This window comes from Jaculus jaculus, chromosome X (assembly GCF_020740685.1).
Source record: "Jaculus jaculus isolate mJacJac1 chromosome X, mJacJac1.mat.Y.cur, whole genome shotgun sequence".
NCBI lineage: Eukaryota > Metazoa > Chordata > Mammalia > Rodentia > Dipodidae > Jaculus > Jaculus jaculus.
The window spans coordinates 54880372-54903637 of record NC_059125.1 but is presented as its reverse complement, the minus strand read 5'-3'; the positions used below and the strand labels follow the sequence as shown (position 1 = coordinate 54903637).

General features: G+C 39.5%; 1 protein-coding gene across 4 annotated transcripts in view; it reads right to left on the bottom strand.

Moving 5' to 3' along the window:
• Positions 1–23266, bottom strand: part of Wnk3 (WNK lysine deficient protein kinase 3) — a 210452-nt gene that overhangs the window by 162674 nt on the left and 24512 nt on the right. For all 4 annotated transcript variants that reach the window (XM_045140319.1, XM_045140318.1, XM_045140320.1 and 1 more), the window contains exon 2: positions 14021–14675. In XM_045140319.1, the coding sequence (XP_044996254.1) occupies positions 14021–14557 (537 nt within the window). In that variant the 5' untranslated portion in view covers positions 14558–14675. The remainder of the gene's footprint in view (positions 1–14020; positions 14676–23266) is intronic.

Below are 23266 nucleotides of genomic sequence, written 5' to 3'. Positions count from 1 at the left end.
CTGAAGACTCCACATACTTAGGCTGCAAGGCCATGGAGAAATCCTGCTGGGACTGAGCTGATAACCTCCTCCATGTAGACCAGCTGACAGAAAGCTGGAAGAAGCCATTCTACAAGCAGTTCAATGGGAGAAAGAGATACCACCAGTGAAAATACTCAACAGTGGACACTGCAAGCCTTATAAGTGGCCAGCCAGGCCAAATGAGCCAACGGGTGCAATCACGTCTGTCATGGTGGAAACCAACTGCCCTCCAATTGGATGGAGGCCCGCTCCAAGGGAGGGAATACACCCCTGATATTGAAAACTTAAATCAGGGGTGTAATATCTGCTAATGTCTGGATAAGTGTATATACTATGCTTATCAGACTGCCCAGTAAGCACTTCTCTTAATATTCATACCCTTATATTAACACTACTCTCACGTTGGGTAGAGAATCTTCTCTTTTCAGATGGCAGTGACCTTGGGATGACTCAGAAGGTATCATAGTGCTGGAAAGAAGTGACTGGAGTACTGAGTAACATCTCGATCACACCTTCTAAGGCTCAGGGTCTAATGCAGGAGAGGTAGCGGAAAGAATGTAAGAGCCAAAGGAAGGGTAGGACTCCTTACAACATGCTCCTCCAGACACAAAATGGCCTGGATATCCATGACCTCACAGTGTCTGACACTACCTACACAAGACCATCATAATAGGAGGAAAAGATGATGACATCAAAAGAGACTGATTGAGAGGAGGAGGAAATATGATGGAGAATGGAGTTTCAAAGGGGAAAGTGGGGGGAGGGAGGGCATTACCATGGGATATTGTCTATAATCATGGAAGTTGTTAATAAAAATATTTAAAAAAATCCTCTCCTTCCATAGATACTTCTGAATCAGTATATTGTCTCAGTATTCAGAAAATAAATTATATAAACACCAATACAGCTTTGTATTTTTTAAATCTTTTTTAAAAATTTATTTGCAAGCAGAGAGAGATAGAAGGGAAACAGACAAAATGGGCACACCATGGCCTCCAGCCACTGCAAATAAACTACAGACACTTGTGTCACTTTGTACACCTGATTGTATGTGTGTACTGGGGAATTCAAATTGGTCATTAGGTTTTACAGGCAGGTGCCTTAACCACTCAGCAATCCCCCCAGCAAACAGCTTCCTACTATAATTTAGCTTTCCATATACACCTACCTAGCCTCCAGATCACAGAGAATACTTTACCTAGTAACTATATTCCTCATTCTAAAATAATAAGCTTTGTCCTACATTTAGAAGTCCAAGTAAGAACAAGTCAATCTCTACACATGTCTGACCACCTCTAACATTGACAAGAAATGAAGGATAACTACTGAACTATAACAACACAACCATTAAACCTTTCCTCAGATACTAGCTCCCAAATCCACCTTCTAATCAGAAGAATCCTACAGTGCCAGTACTTATTTCTATCCCTTGAGCTTCAGTAATTTAATGCTAAATAACTTACTTTAAACAGAATTCACATAAGAAATTGTTGATTGTTTAAAAAGTTAAAAAGCACGGAGAAAGCTAGATGAAGTTGTATGTACCTGTAGTCTCAGCTACTCAGTGGTCTGAGAAGAGAGAATCACTTTAGTCCAGGAATTTGAGACTAGCCTGGACAACAACCACCTTAAAAAAAAAAAAAAAAAAAAAGGAAGCCAGGTGTGGTGGCACACGCCTTTAATCCCAGCATTCAGGATCACCTGGAGTTCAAGGCCAGCTATACAGTGTGTCCCAGGTTAGCATGGGATTAAAGTAAGACCCTGTGTCAAGAAAACAACAACAGAAAGATGGAACTGCAGAGATGGTTCAGTGGGTAAGTATACCCACTATACAAGTATGAGGGCCTAGGACCACCAGGTTTGAATCTCCAGAACCAGGTAAACAGATGGACGTGGTTGTACATCTGTAACCCCAGTTCTGTAGGACTGCAGAGACCATGGAATAACAGGAGCTCCTGAATAAATGGCAAGCTCTTAGATCAGTAAGAGACTATGGCTAAAAGGAGAACAGGCAGACAGCAATGAAGCAGGACACCTGATGTTTGCTTTGTCACAGTACAGATGAACACACTCCACTGTAGGCAAGAACATGGGGTGCTACAAGGGCACATACTTGTACCTACACCATGCACACACACAAAACAGAAAACAAGAAAAAGAAACAGAGGAAGAAAAAAAGGATGAAAGGACCAACAACAAAATAGAGCTGGGAGCTGGAATAATGGCTCTCAGTTAAGAGCACTTCCTATACAAGAATAAAGGTCTAAGGAGGCCTCAGAGGACTGTTCGAGTTTGATCCTCAGGACAAATAATAACAGCTGAACTTGACCATGAGTAAATGTAACTCCAGACCTGGAGAAAAGCAGAGACACGAGAGCCACTAGAGCTCATGAAAAAACAAAAACAAAAAAACAGCAAGCTCTAGAATCAGTAAGAAACTCCAGTTCAAATAAGAATGGACAGAAGAGTGAGACAACCTATGTTCTGTTCTAGCCACCACAGATGAGCACATGGGATGTCTCATGGGCACATATATGTGCATACGCCACACATACCATATCAAAACTACATGGAAAAATAAAAACAGAGCTAAAATATAGCTTGTGGTAGAACTTATTCAAGAGCATCTTGCTGTAGGCCCTGAGTTCCCATCTTAGAAACAACAATAAAATGATGCCACTACAATAACCAGTGTCTAAGGAAATTTGTAAATGTTTATGTGAATTTAAATTTTATAAGGTGGGTAAAATGGCATATGCCTTTGGTCTCATCTACTCAGAAGACTGAGGCAGGAGGATGGCTTGAGCTTAAGAGTTCATTCCAATCTAGGTAACATCAAAATCTCATTAAGAAACTGTAGCCATGTGGAGATAAATATGTAAAATCCTAGCACTCAAGAAGCAGAAGCAAGAGAAAAACAAGCTCAAGGCCAGTATGCACTACAGTTAGTTTGGGGCTAGCCTAGATTACATAATAGGTGCTTACCTAAAACAATAAAATCATAATTTGTATATATAAATGATGGGATACAAAACCTTGCACAGCCTCTTTGGGCAAGTTATTTAATGTACCTAAGCTTCAGATCTGCCAATTGAAAACTCATACTCCTTACCTCACATGCCTACTAACAATATTAAATAATCAAATTAAGTACTAGTATAAAAATTCAATTAAATGGTTTTTTTGTTTTTTTTTTTCTTTTCTTTCTTTTTTTTCCAAGGTAGGGTTTCACTCTAGCCCAGGCTGATCTGGAATTCACTATGTAGTCTCAGAGTGGCCTCGAACTCATGGCAATCCTCCTACCTCTGCCTCCCAAGTGCTGGGATTAAAGGCATGTGTCACCACGCCTGGCTTGTTGTTTGTTTTTGAGACAGGGTCTTATATAGCATAGGATGGCCTCAAACTCACTATATAGACAAGGATGACCTTGAACTTCAGATCTTCCTGCCTCCACCTCCCATCTGCTAAGAATATAAATGTGAACCACCATGTAGGGCTGGAGGTCAAATCCAGGGCTTTGTGCATGTTAGGCAAGCAATCTGCCAACTGAGCTACATACTCAAACTTGAACTAAATATGATTATGATAAACAAAGCATATAATACCATTCATTACCAACTATACTAAAACACTTCAACCACAAATTCCATATTAGTGCATTCTCAGAAACTTAACAGACATATTTGGAAAAGACTACATATAACTGAGAGGTAATTTCAATGGGTAAATTTACATGGAATATGAGAAACAGAAAATTACCATTAGAATAACACAGCTGGCCAGGTCCTGTCCTGGTTGGACTACATAGCAAGAAGTTTCAAGCCCAACTCGCCATATAGAGAGATCTTGTCTCATAAACCAAGGGGTGAAGAGATGGCTTAGTAGTTAAGGTGCTTGCATACAAAGCCAAAGGACCCAGGTTCAATTACCCAGGACCCACATAAGTCAGAAGCACAATGTGGCACATGCATCTGGAGTTTATTTGTAGTGTCTAGAGGTCCTGATGAACCCATTCTCTATCTGCTTCTCTCTCTCTCTCAAGTAAATCAAAATAAAATAAAAAACAGAATACCACAATAAATAAACAAACAGATGAATAAACAAACAGATGGCTCAGTGGATAATGGGCTTGATGTGCAAGTATAAGAACTTCAGTTCCGACCCTCCAACATCTACATAAAAGTAGGTCTTGGTGAAAGAAAGTAGGGCTCAGAAGCACACTCCTGTAACCACAGCTGGTGGAGGGGAGCAGGTGAATTCCCAGAGCTCAATGGCCAGGCAGTCTAAAAGAATCAGAGAACTCCAGGCTCAGTGAGAGATCCTACCTCAAAAAATAAGGTGGGTCAGATGTGGTGGAGCTTATCTTTAATCCCAGAACTAGGGAGGCAGATCATTGTGAGTGTAAGGCCAGCCTGAGACTACATAGTTAATTCCATGTCAGCCTGGGCTAGAGTGAGAGTCTACCTCAAAAAAAAAAAAAAAAAAAATCCAATCTGGGCTGGAGAGATTATTTAGCAGTTAGGGTGCTTGCATGCAGAGCCTAACACCCAGGTTCAATTCCACAGTACCCACATAGCGCCAGATGCACAAAGTGGTATAAGCACATGGAGTCCATATGCAGTGGCTGGAGGCCCTCGTGTGGCCATTTTCTCTTTCTTCTATCACTCTCTGCTTGCAAATAAATAGATAAAATATTAAAAATAAAAAAGGGGGCTGGAGAGATGGCGTAGTGGTTAAGCGCTTGCCTGTGAAGCCTAAGGACCCAGGTTCGAGGCTCGGTTCCCCAGGTCCCACGTTAGCCAGATGCACAAGGGGGCGCACGCGTCTGGAGTTCGTTTGCAGAGGCTGGAAGCCCTGGCGCGCCCATTCTCTCTCTCCCCCTCTATCTGTCTTTCTCTCTGTGTCTGTCGCTCTCAAATAAATAAATAAAATTAAAAAAATAAAAAAATAAAAAAAATAAAAAAAAATAAAAAAGGGATTGGGGAGATCGATCAGCAGTTAAGGCACTAGACTGCAAAGCCTAAAGACCTGGGTTTGATTTGCCAGTACCCACGTAAAGACAGATTCACAAAGTAGCACATACATCTGGAGTTCAGTTGCAGTTGCTAGAGGCCCATATTCATTTATTCATTCTCTCTTGATGTCCTGGCACATGTTAGAAGGGACTCACCATTGTTTCCTATATAAAAGTTAGCCCATCACTGTAAGGATATAAATACCTTTGTATTAGGAGGGTAGGCTCTCTAACCATTTGGAAACTTCCAGCTGTGGGTGAGATTTTCCCTCAGCTGGGCCAGATTGAGCTGAGGGGAGGACCCCTCACTCTTCACATGGGTTCTTTATACCCTCTAGCTCTCCACATGGCAGGAGGTCCTTGAACTTTCTTTTCTCTCTTTTCTTTCGATGGTTTTTCCAGACCCTCCACATGGGTGCCTTTTCTTGGCTCTGTACTTCCCTCAATAAATATAATAATTTAATTAAAAAGTCTATACTACCTTTGTAACCCTTGTATACGTAGAAAATTATTAGTAAAAGAGTGGTATCTTTGTTACCACCTACTTGCAACCCTATCATTTCCATTAAATAAACCCATATTTAATAGCTTTTTCATCTTTTCACTAATTCCAATCTCCAGACCTCCTTATTACTATTAGCTCACCTTAATGTAAGCTTTGGGAAATCAGGCCCATGTTATTTTCGGCCTACTGGGCTCCTAGCATTTTAGCACACATCTGGCATATTCCAAGGGATATTTATTTATTGAATGAAGAAACGAATGGAGGCTGTATTCATTTCCTATTGTCACAGTAACAAATTATAAACTTGAGTTTCCAAATGCCAAGTTAAATAGTAGAGCACTTGCCTAGTAGGGGCAAGGCCCTAGGTTTGATCCCTAGCACAGCAATGAGTGAATTACGGGGAAGAGCTAAGGTGTAGCTCAATAGCTGAATGCTTATGTCAGAAACACTTGTGCAGGGAAGTAAATGACTGAGTTAAATTCCCAGCACTGCAAACATAAAATATAAGAGGAACCCAACATGGCTGATGGTATTCAGGCACATTTGGCCAGGCTCCAGGGAATAATCTAAGAAAAGCTGAGAAATAATTATCAGAAAAGCAACAGACATTCTAAACAAATGGGGATAAATACCATACCCAGTATAGCAGCAACAGCAGAAGGAGAAGCTAGGAAAAAATTCCCTCCCACTGATGCTGGGTGATCAATATAGGCAACTCAAAAATTAGAAGCAGAATACCATTTCAAAAAGGACATGGAATTACGTATTTCAAGTCCTGAAAGAACACAGGTGCAAACCCAGACTACTATGCCCCACAAGACTATATATCATAATTGATGGAGAAAGATAAATGATAAAGCCAACATTTTTGACCATTAAATAAATTCAACTGAGCATAATAGAAGGAATTCTTCCAACTAAAGAGAATGATAAGCACATTTAAGAGGCTATAGGGGAAAAAAATGAAAGATATTATAGTAGTTATATAAATGAAGATACCCAAACACTACAAAATCAATAAAATGACAATATTTAATATAAGCATATCAATAATAATTCTGTATATTAATGGTTTGAATTCCATAATCAAAGGACAAAGAATAAGCCAGGTGTGGTGGCACATGCTTTTAATCCCAAAGGTAGGTAGAGGTAGGAGGATTGCTATAAATTTGAAGCCAGCTTGAGACTACATAGTGAATTCCAGATTAGCCTAGGCTAGAGAACAATAATACCTTGAAAAACAGCAATAACAAAAAGACAAAGGCTAGCAGATTGTATCCAAAAAGTAGGATCCATTTATTGTTATCTGAACAAAACACACTTCACCATCAAAGGCAGATGTCATTTTAGTGTGAAAGGATGGACAAAGTTATTTTAAGCAACATTTAAGAAACACTTAAGCAGGTGTTACTAGTTTAATATCTGACCAAACAGACTTTAAAACAAAATAGTCAAAATAGATTTTTAGCTGGGTCTGGTGGTACACACCTTTAATCCCAGCACTGTGAAGGCAGAGGTATGAGGATTTCTGTGAGTTCAAGGCCATCCCAAGACCACATAGTAAATTCCAGGTCAGCCTGGGTTGGAGTGAGACCCTACCTCAAAAAAAAGAGGATTTTTAAAAAGTCACTTCAGCCAAGCATGGTGGCACACACCTTTAATCCCAGCACTTAGGAGGCAGAGGTAGGAAGATTGCTGTGAGTTCAAGGCCATCTTAGAACTTCAAAGAGAGTTCCATGTCAGCTTGAGCTAGAGTGAGACCCTACCTTGAAGAAAAAAGTTACTCCATCCTGACGAGGGTAACAATCTACAAAGAGAAAACTACAATTCTAAAATATATAAACACCGAACACAAGGACACCCAGTTTCATAACACAAATACTTTTAGGTATGAAGTCACAGATTAACCCCAACACAGTAATATCCCATTCTCACCAACAGACAGGTTACCTGTACAGAAAATAGAAACATTTTGGAGTTAAATGCCATCATAGATCAAATGGAATTAACAGATATCTACAAACACTGTAGAATACATTCTTATCAATAGCCCATGAAACATCCTCTAAAACATCATATAATTAGGACACAAAGCAAGTCTCAACAAATGTAGGAAAATTAAAATAACTTCTTGTGTTTTATCTGTCTAGAAAAAAATAAAGCTAGAAATCAACATCAAGAGAAAGTGCAGAAAATTCAGAAGCTTATTAAGATTAAACACTACAAACCAGGCTTTAATCCCAGCACTCGGGAGGCAGAGGTAGGAGGATCACCATGAGTTCAAGGCCACCCTGAGACTACATAGTGAATTCCAGGTCAGCCTGGGCTAGAATGAGACCCTACCTCAAAACAACAAAAAGATTAAACACTACACTATTTAATGATGGATGTGTTACTGAAGAAATCAAGAAGGAAATCAAAAATATCATAGAATTTTTAGGTGAAAATAAACACACAATATACCAGAACCTATGAGATACAATGAAAACAATCCTATAAAGGAACTTCACAGCTATAAGTAAATACACTAATAATCAGACAGGATGCCTTGTGTGCTCAGCTGCTGTTTTAACTTTGTCTCCTTCCATTTATAGTCAGTCCTCATTCAGATGGTCCTACGACAATCTAATTCCATCTACATGAGTTCTTTCCATTATCCTCCAAGTCCTGACAGTTTACAAGAACGGGAACCCTAAAGAGCCCCAATTTGCTCATTGCCTAACTCCTTGCTTTTATTTTTTTTCCCCAATGTCTTCATCAAAGACTGCCTTCCCATACTATACCAATAAATTTTCAGGATCCCTTAGACACTGGATAAGTACCCCAAATGCCACACCCAAGCACCCCATTCAGATCAAAGAAGCCAGATCTGTCATTGCCCCAAATCCCTAATGGCATTTAGGGTTACATCTTCAAAGGGGATATTGAGGCAGTTTAGGTATAGCAGGGCCCTCCAAAAGTAAAAGTATGAAATGTCTTTGAGCTTTCTCTTATAGTCTTCACTTTGCTAGAGATCAGAGAATGATGTGGCTTGTCCTTAAAGAAATTCCTTACACCTGTTCTTCCTTAAACTCAACTTGAGTACTTCCCCAGAAAGGAGTTCCCATTTCCTAGAATTAAGATATCTAGAAGGATTAAACTTGAACCTGGCATTGTGGCTAGTTAGCTCAGCCCCAATTCAGAACCTATGAAAGGCCACAATTTGTATCTCTAGATGGGCTTTACCCCACTTCTGCCTGCTCATGTGTAGGAGCTCTCTGCATTCTCTCCTATTTCCTTTCCTTAAGTGCTTTAAGTTCCATCTATACTCTAATAAAATTTCTCTAAACCATAAAAAAATAAGAGAGGTTGCAAATAAAGAACTTAATGATCATCCTTAGGGCCTTGGAAAAACAAGGACAAGCCAAACTCAAAAGCAGGAGACATAAAGAAACAATCAAGGGCAGAAGAAGTCAATGAGATAGAAACAAAAATACAAAGAAGCAATGAAACAAAGAGTTGGTTCTTTGAAAAGGTAAACAAGATCAACAAACCCTAAGCCAAACTAATCAAGGGAGGAGATACTCAAATAAATAAAATCAGAGATGAAAATGGAGATACAACAACAGATAGCAATGAAATTTAGAAAACCATAACATATTTCACTAAATTGGAAAATCTAATACAACAGATGAATTTCTAAATTCAATACACAGTAAGATAATTTAAATAGATTTATAACAAGCAATGAGATTGAAGCAGTAATTAAAATCTCCCAAAAGCAGTACAGAACTAGACAGAATCACTACAGAATTCTAACAAACCTTTAAAGAACTACCACCAATCATTATCAAATTATTCCACAAAATAAAAAAAAAATGAATGCTTCCAAACTCATTTTATGAAGCCAGCATTATCCTGACACTAAAACCTGATAAAGGCACAACAAAAAAAGAAAATAACAGACCTATATCCTTGATGAATATAGACATAAAAATTCCACCCCCCAAAATTTTGCAAACAATTCTACAGCACATAAAAAGTGATCATTCTTCATGATGATTTCTTCAAAAGATGCAGGGATGTTTCACCATATGCAGACCAATTGATGTACTGTATCACATATATGGTCTCAAGGGATGGAATTGCATGGTTATCTCAATCAATGTCGAAAAGGGCTTTGATGGGGCTGGAGAGATGGCTTAGCGGTTAAGGCACTTGCCTGCAAAGCCAAAAGATTCTGGTTTGACTCTCCAGGACCAACGTAAGCCAGATGCACAAGGTGGCACATGCATTTGGAGTTCATTTGCAGTGGTTGGATGCCCTGGCGTGCCCATTCTCTCTCTCTCTCTCTCTCTCTCTCTCTCTGCCTCTTTCTCTCAAATAAATAAATAAATAAAATAATATATATTATTTAAAAAAAAAAGAAAAGGCCTTTGACAAAATCCAGAATTCCTTGGACGCCTGGTGTTGTGGCACACACCTTTAATCTTAGCACCCAGGAGGCAGAGGTTAGGAGGATCGCTGTGAGTTCAAGGCCAGCCTGAGACTACATAGTGAGTTCCAGGTCAGCCTGGGCTACAGCGAGACCCTACCTCAAGAAAGAAACAAACAAAAAAATCCTGAAAAGACAAGGAATAGAAGGAACATATCTCAACATAATAAAAGTTATACATGACAAACCTACAGCCAACATTATACTACATGGGGGGGGAAATCAAAGCATTTCCACTAAGATCAGGAACAAGACAAGGGTGTTCATTTTTCTAGTCTCAATGTAGCACTGGAAGTCTTAGCCAGAGTACTATGACAAGAGAAGCATATAAAAGGGTTACAAATAGGAAAAGAAGTTAAAAACATTCTTATTTGTAGATGATATACATAAGAGTCCCTAAAGTCTCCCTAAAATAAACTTTAATAGCTGATAAACACTTTCAGCAAAGTAGCAGAATACTAGATCAAAACCCCAAAAAAAATCACAGCCTTCCTATGTAGCAATGACAAACATAATAAGAAAGGAATCAGAGAAATAATCCAATTCACAATAACCTCAAAAATATCCCTTGTAGCAGGCGTGGTGGCGCACGCCTTTAATCCCAGCACCTGGGAGGCAGAGGTAGGAGGGTCATCGTGAGTTCGAGGCCACCTGAGACTACATGGTGACTTCCAGGCCAGAGTGAGACCCTACCTCGAAAAAAATTTTAAAAACCCACAAATATGTGTGTGTGTGTGTGTAGTGATCAACATAACCAAGAAAGTGAAGATTTCTGCAATGAAAAATTTTAAAACACTGAAGAAAGGTGATTAAGTAAGTCTCTAAAAGACTTCTCATGCTCATACATTTATATTATTAATATGGTGCAAATGGCCTCTAAGGCCCCAAGTCAATACAATCACTGCCAATGGTTGTGCACTAGATGATTAGACTCTATTTCTAAAGATGCCACCCAGATTGGTCATAAGACATAAAAAAACAAACTGGACCTGGCCTGGAAACTCTTCCCTGCTGGCTAGTCCTCATACTGCTGGAAGGTGCTTTGCAGCCTGCTGGAGAACTGGCATGAACAGTCTTACTTGGCTGTAGACCTTGTGTGCAACAATATTGACCATCCAGGAAAGGTAAGCACACTGGTGCAATACTGGGATGAATATCATGGGGTACTCAAATGTTTTCTGACTGGGTTTGATGCATGCTCCACAGGAGGGAATTTCATGTGTTGTACTGTAACGCATATCAAAAAGCTATGGCTAGGGAAGTCAAAACCCCTAGTGGGGAACATTCTATTAGTCTTTTGCTATGTGGACATGATGTGTCTGGCAAATTGCCTATATTAGTTCTCTCAGCTTTGGGCAGAGGTTCTTTTTACAATAGGTTGCAATTACTGTAAAGACTGATAACTGGTCGAAGTGATGAGAATAAGTGACTATTGAATCCTAAACTCTAAATGGAATATCTGCATCACTCCTGCAAAAGCTCAGAGAACATAAGAATGTAAGAGTGATGTCAGGAGAGGGAATGGAGGAGAGGAAGGAGAAGGTTGAACAAAATCAAAGATGTTATAAACAATCCATATGAAAACCCACTTCTTTCTAGCTAAATAATGAATGTGTTTAAAAAGAGAGAGTTTAGCTGGATGTGGTGGCACACGCCTTTAATCCCAGCACTCAGGAGGCAGAGGTAGGAGGATCACTGTGAGTTGAAGGCCACCCAGAGACTTTGTAGTGAATTCCAGGTCAGCCTGGGCTACAGTGGAACCCTACCTCAAAAAAGAGAGAGTTTAGACAGAGGTACTCTGTGTGTAGGGGGGGGGGGGGAGGAATGGATAACGCTGTGTCCAGAAGCCATAGAATTTTAGAAGAAAATTTCAGGGCTAGGAGTGAGATACCTTCCAGCAAGCTGTTTGTCAGAGAGGAGCATAATGCCCCTAAAACATTACAGGCTATTGCCAAGGCTTTTGGTTGACCACCAGAACTATGTGGTAAAAACCTTTTGTATTGGTTGAAGAATACTGAGAAATCAAGCTGGATCTGAGCTGAAAGCTTCCTCCCTGTTGACTAGCTATCAGGATGCTGGAAAGAGCTATGCAGCCTACTGGGGGAGAAAAGTAATTAAGGGTCTTAACCAGCAGTGGACCCTGTAAGCTATCCAGCCAGACAAAATATGACAACTGGTGCTAATGGTGGCTTATCTGTTATCGGGGAAACCAACTGCTCTCTGATTGGATTTGAAGCCAGCTCCATGAAAGAGAATGCATGCCGGGTACTGAAAATATAATCAAAAGCCTATGGCTGGAGAGATCAGAATCTACTATTGTCTGGCTAAATAGATATATTATACCCATCAAAATGTCCTGTAAATACTTATGTTTATGCCCATGTATTAATGTTGCTCTCACTCTTAGAGAAACCTCCTTTTAGATGGCAGTGACCACAGGGGAGATTCAAAACTCATCAAAGTTCTGAGAAGAGACAGTATAGTAGTCAGCACTGAGAGATCTCTATCACACCCTCCAAAGTTCAGTGTCCACTATGGAAGAGGTAGTAGAAAGGAAAATAACAGTCAAAGAAAGAAGAGATGCTTTGCAATACCATCTTCCAGATACAAAATGGACATGACATCAAAATAGAATAAATACAGCCAGGCGTGGTGGTGCACGCCTTTAATCCCAGCACTCAGGAGGCAAAGGTAGGAGGAATGCCATGAGTTCAAGGACACCCTGAGACCCCATAGTGAATTCCAGGTCAGCCTGGGCTAGAAAGAGACCCTACCTCGAAAAACCAAAAAAAAAAAAAATAGAATAAATACTAATTGGAAAGAAGAGAATCAGTAGAGGGAAGATTCAGGAGGGAGAGAAGGGAGAGTGGTTGTAAGGTGTCATTATCATGGTATATTGTCTATATATACAGAGGTTATCCATAAAAAGAAAAAAAAATGTAAGAGCTGGAGGAAGATGGGGGATTAGTATGGAATGCTGACTCTCAGGTATGACGTGGCTATTGCACTCCTGATCTTATAGCAGCTCTGACTTCCTATATAAGACCTGTAGGTGGCTGTAGAGATTGCCTAGTGGCTAAGGTACTTGCCTGCAAAGCCAAAGGACCTTGGTTTAATTCCCCATGACCCACATAAGCCAGATGCACAAGGTGGCACACACGTCTGGAGTTTGTTTGCAGTGGCTGGAGGCTCTGGTGCACTTATTCTCTCTCTCCCCTTCCCTCCCTCCCTCCCCCCCCCCATGCGCGTTCACTCTCTCTCTTCCACTTTCTCTGAAATAAATAAGTAAAAATAAAAATAAAGCTTCATTAATGTTCATAGGGCCCTACACCTTCCTGAGGACTTATACACAGTTACCAGTTAATGTGGGAAGCAGCAACATTTTCTTTAGTGTAGTCACCAATAAGGTACCCATGTTCTTCTAAACAATCCTAATGATACTTATTGGGTCACAGAAAAGTTTTCAAAGACTTCTGAAAGTAGAAGGGGGCTATTTGGAAAAAGTAAGGGGATTAGAGGGGATGGGAAAGGGACAAGAGAGGAATATGGTTTGAGTATGATCAAAATACGTTATGTACATGTATGAAAATGTCAATGAAACTCATTGCTATGTATAATTAATATATACTAATAAAATAAAATAAAATAAAATAAAATAAAATAAAATAAAATAAAATAAAATAAAATGGGCTGTGGATATATTTCAGTGGATGAGCACTTACTTGCCTAGCATATACAAGGCCTTGGCTTCTATTCCTAATACTGCTAAATAATAATAATAATAATTTTAAAAAAGAGGGGAAAGAAAAGGAGGAAAAAGACAGAAAGGCAATGTTTGTAAAAAGGCTTGGCATCAACTCCTATGAGGATCTAGAAAAGGGGCACAATTTCTATAAGGTGGAAGATAGGCTCTTTTTTAAATCCATACATTTAATTTTATAGCACCCAGAAAGGCCAGGCCAGCTAAAACTAGAATTTATTAAAGCCAAGAAAATGAAATACCTACCTGTAGTTCACACCAAGCAACCTCAACCCATGTTTCCGTGTCCAGTCCTTTATATACTGTTTTAAATGCTCCTCTTCCCAGTTCTATGTCAAATTTCAGGAACCTGCCACTAGGAGAAGTTGCTACAGCTTTCATTTCTGCTTCTTCCTCCATATCTTTTTCCTTTTTTTCCTTGAGGCATTCTTTTGAGGATTCTGAAGGTGCCTTTGAACATTGCTCGTATTTAACTTCTTGTCCACCTCTTAGCACATTTTCAGGAAGTTTATCTACTCTTGAAATATTTGTTGCAGTCTTTATTCTCCCATCTTTGCAGGAAGATTTGGCAATCTGGTCATCTTCCATTATCTCAACACTCTTTCGGAAAAATCTCTTTCTTTCTATGGCTTCCCCAGAAGCAAGAAAGGTACTGGTTTTTTCCTTTAGTCTAGCTTCTATGGTCCAAATTGCTGCAAACTGGGCAACTCTATTTTCAAAGGAAACTCCATCAGGTTTCTCAGACTCTTCTGTGCTAGCTGGCTCCCCTGAATCAGTGGCCATTGTGACAAAGGTGAGCACTAAATTTTTTCGTGTTCCTCTCTTCAGTCCACTTACATCTCAGGGATCAGAATTATCAGAACATACTCTCTTTTATATGGTCATATATTCCCATAGCAACCTGAAGGGGGGAAAAGGATATTTTAAAATCACCCACAAAGGAAATCATTAAGGAGAAAACAAGTCACCTGATTTTTAATCCTTTTTTTCTTAATAAGAAGTTTATTCTTTTTTCTGTCCAACTTAGCAACTAGAAGACTCTAGGGATTGTGTCTTATCCCACAGTCCCTACCTAGTACACCACTTGGTATATAGATCAATGTATCTTCATATTATATGAACAGTGACTAGAAACTCAGTTCTTAGCACTATCAATCAATCAAATTCAAAACAAGTGCCCAAATCCTGAATTCACGTAGCTACAAAGCCATACACACAATAAGGAAAACCACCACATGCTTCCTAGATTTTATCTAAAATTCAGGAACTCATAAAATAGTAGCTCCTTTCATTATGGTAAAATATATGTACTATGAAGTTTACCATTTCAACCAATTTTAACTGTATAGCCTCATGTCATTAATACACTCACAATATTGTTCAACCACCACTTCTATCCCCCCAAACCTTTCAGCATCCCAAAGTGAAATACTCATTATATTCATTATTGAAAACCTCCCTATCTGGCTAGGTGCTGTAGTATACATCTGTAGTTCTTGTTACTAAAGAAGCTGAGACAGGAAGATCACTTAAGCCCCAGGAGTTCTGGGCCAGCTTAGACAAACAGCAAGACTATATTGCTAAAAAAAAAAAAAAAGATGATGATGAAGAAACACAGTTTTTGGTGGGCAAGTACATGTTTAGCATCTGTTAGGGGGTGAATTCGATTTACATAACTACCAAAGAAAACTCTTACCATTTTCACCCCCCAGAAACCTCCATTTTACTGTGTGTCTGAATGTACTTTTTCTAGATACTTGCTGTAAATAGAATCATATAACATTTGTCCATTTGTGCGTGGCTTAATTCACCTGATATAATGGATTTATTCTATTTTTTATTTTTTGGTTTTTCGAGGTAGGGTTTCACTCTAGCTCAGGCTGACCTGGAATTCACTATGTAGTATCAGGGTGGCCTCCAACTCACAGTGATCCTCCTACCTCTGCCTCCCAAGTGCTGGGATTAAAGGCATGCGCCACCATGCCCAGCTATGGATTCATTCTTTAAAACTGGACAACACTGTATGCATCTCATTTTGTTAATACTTGTGTTTTAGTTAGCTTTGTGTTGCTGGCACAAAGTACCCAACCAAAAGCAGCTTGTGGGAGGAAAGGGCTTATTTTGCCTTACAGACTCAAGGGAAAACTCCATGACAGCAGGGAAAATGATGGCATGAGCAATGGCTGGACATCATCTCTTCCACAGCAGGTGGTAAATAGTGGCAGAAGAATGAGCCAAACACTGGCAAGAGGGAGCTGGCTATAACACCCATAAAACTGCCCTCAACAATACACCCCCCCCAAGAATGCTCCAATTCCCAAATTGCTGCAAGCTGAGGACACAGCATTCCGAACACACGAGTTTATAGGGTATGCTTGAATCAAACTACCACAACATGCATTTGTTAATCGATTGAACTGTTGCCACTTTATTTTTTAGAAACAGGATCTTACACTGTAGCCTAGCCTGGCCTGGGACTCACTATATAAACCAGGCATGCTTAAAACTCCCTCTACCTCCAAAGTGCTGAGAGTACAGGCATGAGCCAAAGCACCTGGTGTTACGTTGTTTTGTTTTGAGACAGGGTCTCCCTATGTAATGCAGGCTGGCCTGGAACTTGCTAGGTACCCCAGACTGGTCTATAACTCTTAGTCCTTCTAGCTCAACATCCTGAGTGTGAGGATTACAGGTGTGAGCCACCATTCCTAGCTTGTTCTTACCTTTTTATTACTCTTGATAATGGTGCTATGGATATCCAATAGTAGTTTTAAGTAATACAAATACTTATCTATGAGCATGCCTTGAGACTTGAACAGAAACTAACAAATATTAATATAACAACACAATAGCAAGAAAAATACAAAACCATAAATTCTTGTAATCTAACTCAATGTGTTGAAATTTGTCTTAGAAAATAATCAAGAACCTGCAGTGGCTTAAAATACAGAATATAAACCAGGCATGGTGGCTCACATCTTTAATCCCAGCACTTGGGAGGTAGAGGTAGGAGGATTGCCATGAGTTCAAGGCCACCTTGAGAATATAGAGTGAATTACAGGTCAGCCTGGGCTAGAGTGAGACCTCAAAAAAACAAAACAAAAAAAATACAGAATACACAGGGGCTGGAGAGATTGTTCAGTGGTTAAAAGTGCTTGTAAAGTCTGACAGTCTGGGTTCAATTCCCCATCACCCATGTAAGGCCATATGCACAAAGTGGCACATGTGTGTGGAGTTCGTTTAAAGTGGCAGAAGGCCCTGGCACACCCATTTACCATTCATATTCTCTCTCACACACAAAGAAATAAACAATTTTTAAATCTAAAATATTTAAAAATCTAAAGAAATTGAACAATGAGGGCTGGATAGATGGCTTAGTGGTTAAGGTGCTTGCCTGCAAAGCCTAATGACCCAGGTTGATTCCCCAGGACCCATATAAGCCAGATGCACAAGGTGGCACATGCATCTGGATTTTGTTTGCAGTGGCTAGAGGTTCTGGTGGGCCCATTCTCTCTCTCTCTCTCTCTCTCTCTCTCAAATAAACACAGTATTTTAAAAAAACAAAACAATGAAACACCAGGGTCGTGGATGTAGGTCAGTTGGTAGAGTGCTGATCTAGCATATACATGGCCCTGGGATCAATCCCCAACAACACATATACCAGGCATAGTCATGCACATCTGTAATTCCAACACCCAGGAAGTGGCAGATCAGAAGTTCAAGGTCATCCTCAGCTACACAGTGAGTTCAAGGCCACACCTAGGCTTTAAGAAACTCTGTCTCAAACAAAAGGAAACATAAAAATAATACATAATTCAAACAATAAATAAGCAAATGAACAGACACTTCTCAAAAGAAGCACAAATGGTCAGCAAATACATGAAAAAAATATTCAAAAGCTTTAGACATCAGAAAACTGCAAATCAAAACCACACTACAATTTTATCTCAATTATAATAGGTATCATCAAAAAATATAAAACAGAGGCTGGAAAGATGGCTAGCTATTAAGGCACTTGCTTGATAAGCCTAAGGACCCAGGGTCAATTCCCCAATACCCACGTAAGCAAGATGTACATGGCGGCACATGTGTTTGAGTTCATTTGCAGTGTCTAGAGGCCCTGGCATGCCCATTGTCTATCTGGCTCTCCCTTTCTCTCAAATAAATAAATTAAATAATTTTTAAAAAGAAAATACACAACAAATAGGGAGGATTATAGTTGATTTATATGCTATTAATGGAAATGTAAATTATTCCAACAATTATGGAAATCACTATGGAAGTTCCTCAAACTTTTCAAAATAGAAATACTATATAATCTAGCTATAACAATCCTGGACACATACTTAAAAGGTCAAGGTCTGCTTACATTATTCCTGACATGGTAGTACTTGCTTGTAATCTCAGTGCATGGGAGGCTGAGGCAGAAAAGACCTAGAGTTTAAGGCTATCCTGAGCTACATAATGAGACTGTCTCAGAAAAAAAAAACAACAGGGAAGTAGATAAGAAGGGGGTAAGAGAGGGAATGAGAAAAGAAGGAAGTCGTTCCCTTCTCATTACTATCATGCACTGCAAAGTTAAACCTATATAAAGTACCATGTTATATGCCTTTGCAGGCCCAACTAAAGATCAAGGTCTGTGTGTATCACCTATTCCAAGTGACAGCAAATATATACATGCATGTATATTATGTACACATACATACATATACATATATACATTGAGATTTAAAGAACATACATATGAGGTATTCTTATGTATGTATATATAAAAAAATAAAGAAAACATGGCAAGACTCTAATCTAACAATCAAGAATCTAAGTAAAGAACATGAAAAGTTTCATTGTACTATTTTGCTACATTCTTGTCTGATATTGTTGAAATTAAAGAGTCCAATAATCAAACAAAGTTAATTTATATTGTTGAGAAGTAGAAATGTGGGTAATAAAAAATAAAGAAAAATTGGGCTGGAAAGATGGCTTAGTGGTTAGGGCGTTTGCTTGCAAAGCCTTAGGACCCAGGTTTAGCACCCCAGTATCCCACATAAGCCAGATGCACATAGTGGTGCATACATCTGGAGTTTGTAGTGGCTAAAGGCCCTGGTGTGCCCATATTCATATTCATTCATTTTCTCTCTCATAAAAATATGAAGAAAAGCCGGGCGTGGTGGCGCACGCCTTTAATCCCAGCACTCGGGAGGCAGAGGTAGAAGGATCGCTGTGAGTTCGAGGTCACCCTGAGACTACAGAGTTAATTCCAGGTCAGCCTGGACCAGAGTGAGACCCTACCTCAGAAAACCAAAAAAAAACAAAAACAAAAAAAAAAAATATGAAGAAAATAATTATCAAAATTCAAGATGGTACAGACCCTGAGAAGGATACACTTGTAAGGAGGGAGAGTCTTGTATGAGCTTCGAAAATTGGCAGTTTCTTCACCTGGGTATAAAGTTATGAGCTTTTGTTTTCACGGGCTGGAAGGATGGCTTAGCATTTAAGGCATTTGCCTGCAAAGCCATAGGACCTAGGTTCTATTCCCCAGGACCCACATTAGCCAGATGCACAAGGGGGCACACACGTCTAGAGTTCATTTGCAGTGGCTGGAGGCCCTGGTGTGCCCATCCTCTCTCTTTCTTTCTCTCTCTCACCCCCTCTTTCTCTGTCACATAAATAAAAATAAAATATTTAAAAATATATTTTATTTATTTGCAAGAAAATGAAAGAGACTGCACAGGTGAGCCAGGGCACTTTGCCAGTGCAGATGAACTCCAGATGCATGTACTACTTTGTGCACCTGGCTTTATGTAAGCACTGGGGAAATGAACCCTGGCCACGGGACTTTGCAAGTAAGTGCCTTTAACTGCTGAGCCATTTTGTTATCCCTGAACTCTTTTAATATTTTAATCATTTGTTAAGCTATGGGCACACATTCTGTATTTTTTTCTGAATGTCTTCTTGTGCATTTCACAAGAGGAATAAGAGGGGAAACAACTTAACCTAGAGTTCACTTATTTGGCTAAACTAGCTAGCCAATTAGGCCCAGGGATTCCCTTTTTCTGCCTCCCCAGCACTGGGATTACAGGTGTGTACCATCATATCTAGAATTTTTAGTGAGTTTTGGGGATGCAATCTCAGGCCTCCATGCTTATACAGCAAGTACTTTACCCACTAAGCAAGCTCCCCAACCCTCTATGGACTAAATTTTTAAGGCTTGCTCTAATAACATCATCTATTTTGACATGTGATAGTTCTGAAGCAACCACCAATTCTGAATCGCATTTAGCTTGATATCACGGAATACATTCCTCTAAATAATTCCTATGAACTACAATGATACCCTAACGTCAATTTGGGGAGATACTCTAATATGTGAAAATAAAATTCTGGCCAGGCGTGGTGGTGCACACCTTTAATCCCAGCACTTGGGAGGCAGAGATAGAAGGATCACCATCGGTTTGAGGCCACCCTGAGACTACATAGTGAATTCCAGGCCAGCCTGGGATAGAGACTCCACCTTGGAAAAAAAAAAAAAAAAAGAAAGGAAATTCTGCCATATATCCTTATCCCTCAACCTTTAAAAAAAAGATTCAGGGCTGGAGGGTTTGCTTAGCAGTTAAGGTGTTTGCCTGCAAAGTCCGTTTGCAGTGGCTGGAGGCCCTGGTGCACCCATTCTCTCTCTCTTTCCTTTCTCTGTCAAATAAATTAATTAATTAAAATACTTTTAAAAGAATGATTCAAAGTCAATCAAATATCTTAATGTACAATTTGAAATTTTGAAACTGCTAAAGGAAACATAGGTAAAACACTACAAGATATAAACATAGGCAAGGACTTTCTGAAAAGAACTCCAATAACACAGGAAATAATCCCAAGAGTTGGTACAAGAGATTACTTGGAATTAATCAGTTCTGCACAGCAAAGTACATAGTTACAGAGTAAAGATATAGACTTTAGAATAGGGAAAAGCCATAAGACTGGAAATTGATGTCTAGAATATCTAAAGACTGTAAAAACTAAATACCAAAAATCTTATCCAGTCAGTAAGTGGACTAATGAACTGAATAGAAAATTCTCAAAAGAAGAAATACAAGGCTGGAGAGATGGCTTAGCAGTTAAGTCATCTGCCTGCAAAGCCAAAGGACCCAGGTTCGATTTCCCAGGACTCACATAAGCCAGATGCACAAGGTGGTCCATGTGCCTGGAGTTCATTTTCAGTGGCTAGAGGCCCTGGAATGCCCATTTTCTCTCTCAAAATGAATAATTTTTTAAAGAAAGAAGTACAAATGGCATGGCCAATAAATACCCAAAAAGTGTTCAACATCTTTAATGATTGCAAAAATACAAATTAAAACCAAGTTGAAACTCCATCTCATTACATTCAGAATAGCTAACATCAAGAAAACAAATGACAACATATGTTGGCAAGGATGTAGGCAAAGGGGAATGCTTATTCACTGCTGGTGGGAGTGTAAACTGGTACAGTCACTATGGAAGTCAGTATAGAGGTTGCTCAAAAAAAAAAAAAATCCTAAAAATAAAACTATTAGTTGACCCAAATATATCATGCCTGGGTATAGTTGAAAGATGCTGTTTTAGTTTCTTTTCTTGGCACTGTGACTATGGAACTGATGACAGCAACTTAAGGCACAGAGTGTTTATTTTGACTCATGCTTTGAAGGGATACAGTCCATAATGGCAGGAAAGCATGGTGACAGGAGCATGAAGTACCTAGTCAAGCTGTATACACAGTCAGAAAGTAGAGAAAAGATGAATGCTTTGTGCTCCACTTGCTTTCTCCTTTGTATTCAACCTGGGGCTCCAGTCCATGGGATGGCATCACACCTACATTTAGGGTGGGTCTTCCCTCCTCAGTTAAGCTTCCCACAAAACACCCTCACAGATATTCTCAGAAGTGTGTCTCCTAAGTGGTTCTAGGTCCCATCAAGTTGATAATCACATTAACAAGTGCACCTCTTGTTACCATGACACCTAAACACATTACTTTTAAACCTTAACATTCCACCCCTAGTCCTCAAAGGGTCATAGGCATCTCATACTGCAAAATGCATTCAGCTCATCTGTAAGAGTCCCCAGAATCTTAATAATTCTAACATTGTTCCAAATCCCAAAGTCCAAACTCTCTTCTGAGATTCATGGTAATCTATTAACTATGATCCTTTATAAAAAAAATTTTTAAATTACATACTGCAAAAATAAAATACAGAATAAATATTTCTATTCTAAAAGAAGGGAGGAAAAATCAAATCAAAGAAAGGTCAAAACCCAGCTGTAAACACCAAACCTGCAGCTCCATGTCCAGCACTTGAGGTTCATGATGGCATTACCTAGGCTCCAACAGCACTGGGAGCACCATTCCTCCAGGTCTGCTGCCTATGGCACACATAGGCTCTTGCTTAGACTGGCTCCAACCCATGTCTGAAACATTCTTCAGTGGGTATTACATAGTTTCTACCATCTCCAACATCCTGGGGACACCAATACATTCACCTTCACAGCTCTAAGCAATGGCTTTGCAGAGCCTCTTTACAGGAAGTCTGACTCTGCAATACATATTAGCTGGCCTCAGGGGCATTCTAGAACTTTAGTGCCAACCTTCTAGGTCCTGTAACTCTTGTTTTTTGTTTTTTTTTTTTTTAATATGTCTCAAAAAAAAACAGCACCATGTGGATGATGCTGCCAACTTTTGCTGCTAAAGATGTACTCTGGCCCCTTCTACTATAGCTGTAGTGGCCTCTGTGAGCCTTGGAGGCTGGACTGGGGAAAACAATACCTAGGTAGTTTTTTTACCCTTTTTAATGACATTCTCAGTTCAGTCTCTCTCCTTTCAGATGAATTTACATTTTTGGAAGCTGGGTGAGGTCTGGCCCTCAAGGCCCCTTCATACTGTTCCAGTATCAAAGATTGAGGTTACTATATTAAATGCCCTAATCTCTACACTTACAGCTACTTTCTCACACTACCTTATCTATATCTTTAAACTAACTCATACTTCTTTCCTTGCCAAACTACAAATTTTTCATGTTTTTCTATTCACTTATTGTAGATTTGAATAACAGTAGTTAAAGAGTAATCTTTCCACAGCCTGGATGTTTGCTATCTTGAAATTTTCTGCACCAAACAACTTTATCCATTCCTTTTCAATTCAGCCTCACTTAGGTTCTCAGGACATGGGCAAAGCCCAGCCAGATTCCTTGCTGGAATATAATGCAAGTGGCCTGTAGCCCTACTTCCTAATAGAGTACTTGTTTCCCTCTGAAACTTCTTGGGCATAATCTATCTGCATTTCTATTTGCATTTTGGTCTACCAAACTCCCCACCAGAATGGCCAATTAAGCTTATAGAATTATATGACTTTTCTAAACTGCAGCTCCAAATTCTGCCACAAAAGAGTTCCAACTGCCTACAAACTACATGACCAGGTTTATCCCAGCAATAGCCCCATTTATTAACAAAATTCTATATTAGCTACTTTCCTTG